Genomic DNA, 7,137 nt, shown 5'->3' with positions numbered 1-7,137 from the left:
CAAAATTGCAATCAAAGGGATCCCTTTCAATTGTTGTTCTTCTAATTGCACCATCGAAGTAGCTACTTTCTTTGGCAGAATGATTCATGTCGACACTCTTTCTCATAACCTCTAAAGACCAGATGTTTTGCAAGCTATAATTGAAACTGATGATCCTGGGATCATTAGACAATATGTCGATGCTAAAATTGAAGACAAGTTCTTTGGAAAACTTTGGATCGAAGAAGTATATGAAGACGATATTATGGAAACGATTGACAATGTTATCATTGATAATATAATGATTTAGCTTTAGCTGATATCGAAGCTTTCAATGATAAAGTATCTTCACCGAATGTTACTATTCCGGCACCGGCTGTTTCTATTTCGGCAACTGTCATTGATTTAGAAGAGGGTGAAGTTTACGTTGAAAAGGTGGATTTGAATTTCGAATCTCCCAAAAATTCTTTCAACACTTTTTCGGCCAACGTACCTAGAGTAATCCATAACTCTATGGAAAAAGTTTCAAATGCTATTAAAAAACAAAAAGAAAAGGGAGTTGTCTTCAAGAAAGCAGAGAATGATATCAAAACAAGTATTTTCAAAGTACAAAGTGTAGCCTATGTTGCTGACCATGTGGCAAACAATGACTTGTCCCTTTCAACACCTTCCCCTCCCAAGAAAAATGTCCGCTTCAACCTCAACCTAAATGACTATCCTACCATTGTTTCCCTTTCCCCAAAAAACTCCCCACCTTCCAAACAATTCGACATTTCTCATGAGCCTGATTACATCTCTCCTTTACCTGTTAACCATTTTTCCTTTGCTGACATTGTGAAGTCTTCAAGTCCTGCTAATAATACTCACTCCAGCCCTATCAATAATACACAAGAGAATCATTGCATCGATAAAGGTTGCAAAGATTCATGTGAGAAAATCAAAGCAAGGTGTATCCCCATTGCTTCTTGCGAGGTCCCTTTTTTTCACAATATAGAAAACCGGATCAAGAACAAGGGTAAAAACACAAGTGTTGATTGGTTAGATCACATTCCAAATCTTTCGGGTGTTTTTGATACTCCAAGTGAAATCAATCACGTTGTTGGTGATGTTAAATCAAGGAAGGAGCATAACCAATTTGGAGGTAAAAAACTTACCTTTAGAGAAGAGATGGCCAATTTTGGGGTTATGATGCAAAACATGAAGGTTATGATAATCCAATCAACAAATCAAAACCATGAGGCTTGACTCACGGAAACAATTAAGTTCGCATTTTTTGAGATAAAAATCAAGTTGTGAATACGCTTCTGATATTAACACGTCTCTGTGTGGATTACTATCTGTGGAAGCAACAATTCAAACAAAAAGCAATGTTCAGGAAGATTAGAATGCTTCAATTTGTAGTCAATTTAACTTCACTTGTTCACTCTTTTATGCTCATTCTCATTTACCTGCTTGTCCCTTCAATGTCTCCGGATCATCCAATTTTCCTAATTCCCGAAAGTAAAACTGTCTGCACAGCAATTGCGTTCAAAGTTAATGGTATATTGGAAAAATCGGAATGCTTACACTTTTTCTAAATCTAAACCCACGTGTGAGATGGTGTTCAAAGAAATACAAATCAAAAGTTTCGAATGGTTATCAAATAGATGCAAGGGTATCATACTTGATTGGAACCAATGGTTATTTAATCCTTGTGATCTAATTTCGGACATTTTCAGTAGATCGGGGGTAGGCTAAATTTTCGTTATTGAGGGGTTATCATGTAGGTTTCTGCCCCACGCCTGGATTGTTGTTTTGGCAGGGAGAAATTGAGGTGGGTCGGGGTGCTTTGTCGTTGAAATGCCAACACTGTTCTCCGTTTCCACTTCAGCTTGTCTTTTCAAGTTAAATTTCTGCCTTAATGATAATGTTCGGGATATGGTGTTTTCCTACTGCGGATGGTCTCCGCCCCTCGTCTTTCTTTTCATTGGTGTGGATATGTCCTGTGTTTTCGTTCTTGATATGTCTTGTTTTTTCGTTTTATGTAGGTAGTTTCCTTAACCTTGTATCGGTGTTTGGGCTTCTTCGTTTCTGTTTAAAACATTATGTACTATTGATACTTGTTATATATAAATGTTAGCTTTGCTGTTAAAAAAAAAAAAACTCGGTTCATCGTCCTTTCTTTTGCAATTATTCTATCCTTCTATTCAATCTCACGCTCGTTTCGGATTTGGGGATATCGAACTACAATTGGGGATGAGGACTCAATTTTTCATCATCCGTCATTTGGTCTCTTTTATTTGGGCCTTAGTTCTGGGCATCTGAGCCCATTTTATGCGTGTGGATTTCTGCAAGCTTCTTATTCTGTTCTTTGGGCTTCTAAGCCCAGTAATGGGGACGGGTGTTTTTCAATTGTTTCTTTACGGCCTGGTTCGAGTGGGTTTCCAAGTTCGTTTACGATCGGTTTTATCGTTGCAATGAGTGTTTCAATTAGATGTATTTCCTGTTGTATTTTCAATTTTTATGGACTTTTAAGTTTCTTCCAATGTAATATGTTGTATTTTCTTCATCGTTCCGATAAAAGTTTTATTAATATATTATTTTTTTCGCCGTAAAAAAAAAGAAACATGGTGAAATAAATTGATTGGACACTTGACTTCTGAGGATCATAACATTAAATATTAAATAATATGAGTGAAATATATATATACATACACCTACTCATTATATAATTATATAGATAGATAGGCAACGAAAGGGCTGACCGTACTCAAATTAAAATTAAATAAGCTATCCTCTTTAACCCTTTCTTCCCCTTTACTTTCATCTAATTGAAAAGAAAAACTCAAGAATCATGAACTAGTACTATTCATTTGGTCTCCTTTCCTTTCTTTTATATAAAATTTTTTGAGAATGCAGGGTTAGTGAAACCACGGGGTGGTGGTGAAGTGGTTAGGGTCTACCTTTTCAAAATGGAGGTCATGGGTTCGAATCCATGGAGCTGAATAATGTAATCCCCTCGTGGCCACGAAAGTTCACCAGCGAAACACTAGGTTACTCGCGAAACCCGTAGTCGCCCTGTAATTAGTCGGCTCGCAAAGCGGGTCGGAAATCCAGGTATACCGGGAAAAAAAAAGATATATTAGTGAAAAATTAGTTGTAAAATTGCATGTCACTTTTTCAAACATAAAAAGAGCATTCTTAGAGCTTCTATGACTTTTTGCTATTGTTTAGATTAAAAAACATATTTTTGTGATAAATGAAGGGTGTGCAGTATTTGTTTGAAAAAAAGTCAAGACTTAACCTACTCTTTGTTTTGGATGTCAAACATGTTTCGAATTACCTAACAAGAACTTTGTGATTTACCGCAATCACACAATCCATAAGCAACAGACGAATTAGCTAAAACATAAAAATGATAAAGATAAATGACACAAAGATTCAATGTGATTATATCCCAATTACAAAACACGAAAAAGAGTTTACTCCACAGGCACAAATTAGAGATTTTTTACTATAAAAATTTCGAGCACACAATTACAATGAAGCTATGTATCTACTTATAGTGAAACATTAAACTTAGTTCCTTGTTGCACAAGTTAACTTAGCTTTCAAGCTAATACTATCCAAAAATCATTTTATCGCTCCCTAAGTAAGCTTGACTTCCAAGCTAACTTAATTGTGTGTTTGTAGCTGAAGCTGGAGATTATGGATTAGAGCTGGAATTGGAGCTTAATTTTCAAGCTAGTAGTCGGAGCTTGTTATTTTCTATAAGTGTTTGGTAAACTAGCTGGAGTTTATTTTTCAATTCATAAGCTCTACTTTTTCCCATAAGCTACCAGAAGTAGCTTATTTTTTAAGAGCTTATGATTTTCATAAACTCTACTTTTTATGTCTACCAAACGAAGCATATTACTTGGAGTTTATTAAAATCATAAGCTCAAGCTCCAATAAGCTCACATAAGCTTCAATAAGGTCCTGCGCCAAACACACCCTACAACAATTTAATTTTATTTCCTTTTGTTGTTTAAAATTTCACAAATATCCTGACAAAACACACACCTAATTATAAATATTATATAACATAACGAAACTTTAACTTATAAATCTAAGGTTAATGAGTTGCTTCTTATATACTTTGGATCAGAACCGAGCCTGCAGTCCTGCACCCACACTACTACAAAATAAGACATTAGGAACCGGATTTAAGGACTTTAGGAGCAGGTTTTAAACCAGTTCCTATGGGTAGGGGTTTCTAAAATTCGGTTCCTTTTCCTTAGTTTAGTCACCGGTTTCTTATCACCCGTTTCTATTCTTTTTTATTTTATTTTAAATAATCATTTATGTGCTTGTTCTTCTTGTACCAGTGACTGCAACTTTACCAGTTCATATGCTAATTTATTTTAACAACATAATTTTCATGAATTACTATATTATCTTTTTAAATTACTTTTGCAGATTTTAAGGTTATAATAACATTAAATTGTACGTAATATCAAGATCTTGTCCTTTGAATCTTCGTGAATTTATGATGTTCATCCAACTAACAACCACCAAACACAGAAAACTACAACCTAAGACTCAAACCCATATCCGAAATTCCAATATATTAAATCAACCAAGATCACCACTACCGATATCTCGCCGTTAAAAAGCACAAAATATTATAATATTCAAAGCCATAAATGAAATTAATATTAATATCAAATCTAAAAAGAAATAATGAATAAAGCATGTCAGATTGTGAGAAAAAATAATAATGTGAAAAACATGTTAGATTGAGAGGAAAAAGATACTATAGAACGAAGAAACATGAAGTTATACATCTTCAAACCAATATATTGAGGAAGTAAATAGTGAGGGGAAGACGGTTTTAGATTTTGGTTCAACTTTGAATTTTACGTCTTCCGCTGAAAATTAAAAATGCATAGAGTTTTTTTTTTTTTTTTTTTTTTTTCCTCCTCAAAAACAAGTTCCTAAAGTGAAGAAGAAAGACGGTTTGTATAAAAAGGGTTTCTAAAGTCAAAAACCAGTTATTCTTAAAAGGAGGTTCCTAAAGTGTAAAATAGAGACCGGTTTTTTTATATAACGGTTTCCCATTTTAAACCGGTCTCTTTGAGTGTTCGGAACCCGTTTTTCTACAATTATTTAAAAAGATGTTTTTTTAGAGGGGTTCCTATTCTCATATTCGTAGTAGTGTCAATTTTCTTGGTTTTAGCAAGTCACTGGGCTACAATCTATGAACGAGTTTAATGTTATAAACAAAGGCATTACAAACCAAATAAACAATCTTTATAAACCACAACCAATTACTGCTACAACTTAAGCTGCCAAGCATTTATTTGTGTGTAGCATTATATCTTCAATAAACAATCTTAAATTAACATGAGATGATCCTCCATCTTCTATAGCCTTTTCAGCCATTTTCTTCATATATTTTGACCTTTCTCTTATTTCATTTCCTTCCTTCATTACTTTTTTAATACAATTACACACATCTTCCCTTTTTACTTGAATCTCGTTAGCTGCATCTTCATCTTCTAAATGCAAAACTTTTTTAGCCCCAACTTCCACACCACTTCCCACAACTTGCACAACCAATCGCTGGTTGAAAAACTGATCCGCAAATTGCGGCCAAGTAATCATTGCCACACCAGCACTAACCCCTTCAATAGTCGAGTTCCAACCACAATGTGTCAAAAACGCGCCTACAGCCCGGTGCGATAAAATCACAACTTGTGGGGCCCACCCACGAACCAAAACCCCTCTTCCTTTCACTCTTGACTCGAACCTGTCTTCAGCTAACCATTTTTCTATTTCTTCTTTTTTATTTCCTCCTTTTACAACCAAAATAAATGGAATTTTCGACGCTTCTAACCCTAGAGCTAGTTCGATAAACTGTGGTGGTGTTAATCGCGCTAGACTTCCTAAACAAACGTAGATTACGCTATTTTCGCGCTGAGAATCGAGCCATTTAATTAAGTAATCGTGTTCGTTGTTCAAATCTTTACTTCCACGTTGAGCTTTATCTAAATCATTCTTGTTCAATTGTGAAAACGGTCCAATACACCAAACTCTACCCTGTTTTATCCTTTTAAATTCATTTATATAATTTGTTTCCAGCTCTTCAAAACTGTTTATAATTGTTCCGTACGCTCCTAATTCGGTTTCTCGAATCTTCTCTCGAACCTTTTTCAATTCCTTACCTCTATCACCATTTCCAGGGTTAAATAACCCGGGAAGCTGAGATTTAGTCATGGTGATCTTATCATGCAAACCGGGTAGATCAAACGGTTCAAAATCAGTCAACTTTTCATGGATCTTGGAAACACATAAGTTATGCGTTGCTAACTGAGTAAAACAGCTCATTCCATCAAAAACAACCCATGGAATTTGAAACTTTTTAGCAACATCTGATGTCCACATTACATGTTTATCAGAAATAATACAACTTGGTCTTGGTTTAAGTTCATTAAACACATCTTCAAGTTGTTTTTGAAGCGTATAACTTGCATCGAAAAAGTTTTTAGACAAATTAAACGATGGTAAATCGTCTATACTTTCGCATCCATCGGGTAACCCGTATTCTGAGGCTGGGAACTTGAGTTGGAGGATTCGGATCGGAAGGCCCGATGAAATGGCCCGGTTAAGGACCGAACCGTAACGTTCGACGTTACGTGGAGTTATGACTATTGTGACTGCAACAGATTGTTGTGATATTAATTTGGCCATATCTATCATTGGGATAAGGTGGCCTGGACACATTAGAGGTACGATAAGGAAGTTAAGATTTGAAGACATTTTTATGTGAAGAATGTTTATAGGTATGGATGGATTTTGATAAATTTTGTGACTTTATTTGGTCTATGAATGTGTGATATTTCTAATGGGTTGTGTGTGGTTGGTGGTGATGAATAATAAGATTAGCTTGCGGGTTGAGTTTAACAACCGACAGACAGGTCCAGTGATTTTCATCGAGGTGGCTCAGACATGGTTACAAAGTTGAACCAGCCAAGATATGTGGTAAGCAAGTGGCATGAGATTTTGTGAACCTGCAGACCCTTTTAAGTTTTAACTACACTCAATCATCACTTACTTTCTTCTCATCACTTATGACGTTAAGACCATTTCAATGCTTTCTTCCTATTATTTATACGCATAAAAACATCATATCTATAC

The 7,137-nt window shown here is 35.3% G+C and overlaps 1 protein-coding gene across 1 annotated transcript; it reads right to left on the bottom strand.

The window, feature by feature from the left end:
- Positions 1-5,207: 5,207 nt before the first annotated feature.
- On the bottom strand, positions 5,208-6,829 carry LOC139865005 (UDP-glycosyltransferase 73C3-like). The gene has a single exon (XM_071853561.1). It carries the CDS (start codon positions 6,757-6,759, stop codon positions 5,281-5,283), a length of 1,479 nt encoding a protein of 492 aa, XP_071709662.1. The 5' UTR covers positions 6,760-6,829; the 3' UTR covers positions 5,208-5,280.
- Between the last annotated feature and the right edge of the window lie 308 nt (positions 6,830-7,137).

Source organism: Rutidosis leptorrhynchoides, chromosome 1, assembly GCF_046630445.1.
Source record: "Rutidosis leptorrhynchoides isolate AG116_Rl617_1_P2 chromosome 1, CSIRO_AGI_Rlap_v1, whole genome shotgun sequence".
NCBI lineage: Eukaryota > Viridiplantae > Streptophyta > Magnoliopsida > Asterales > Asteraceae > Rutidosis > Rutidosis leptorrhynchoides.
This window is presented reverse-complemented; position numbering and strand designations above follow the sequence as displayed.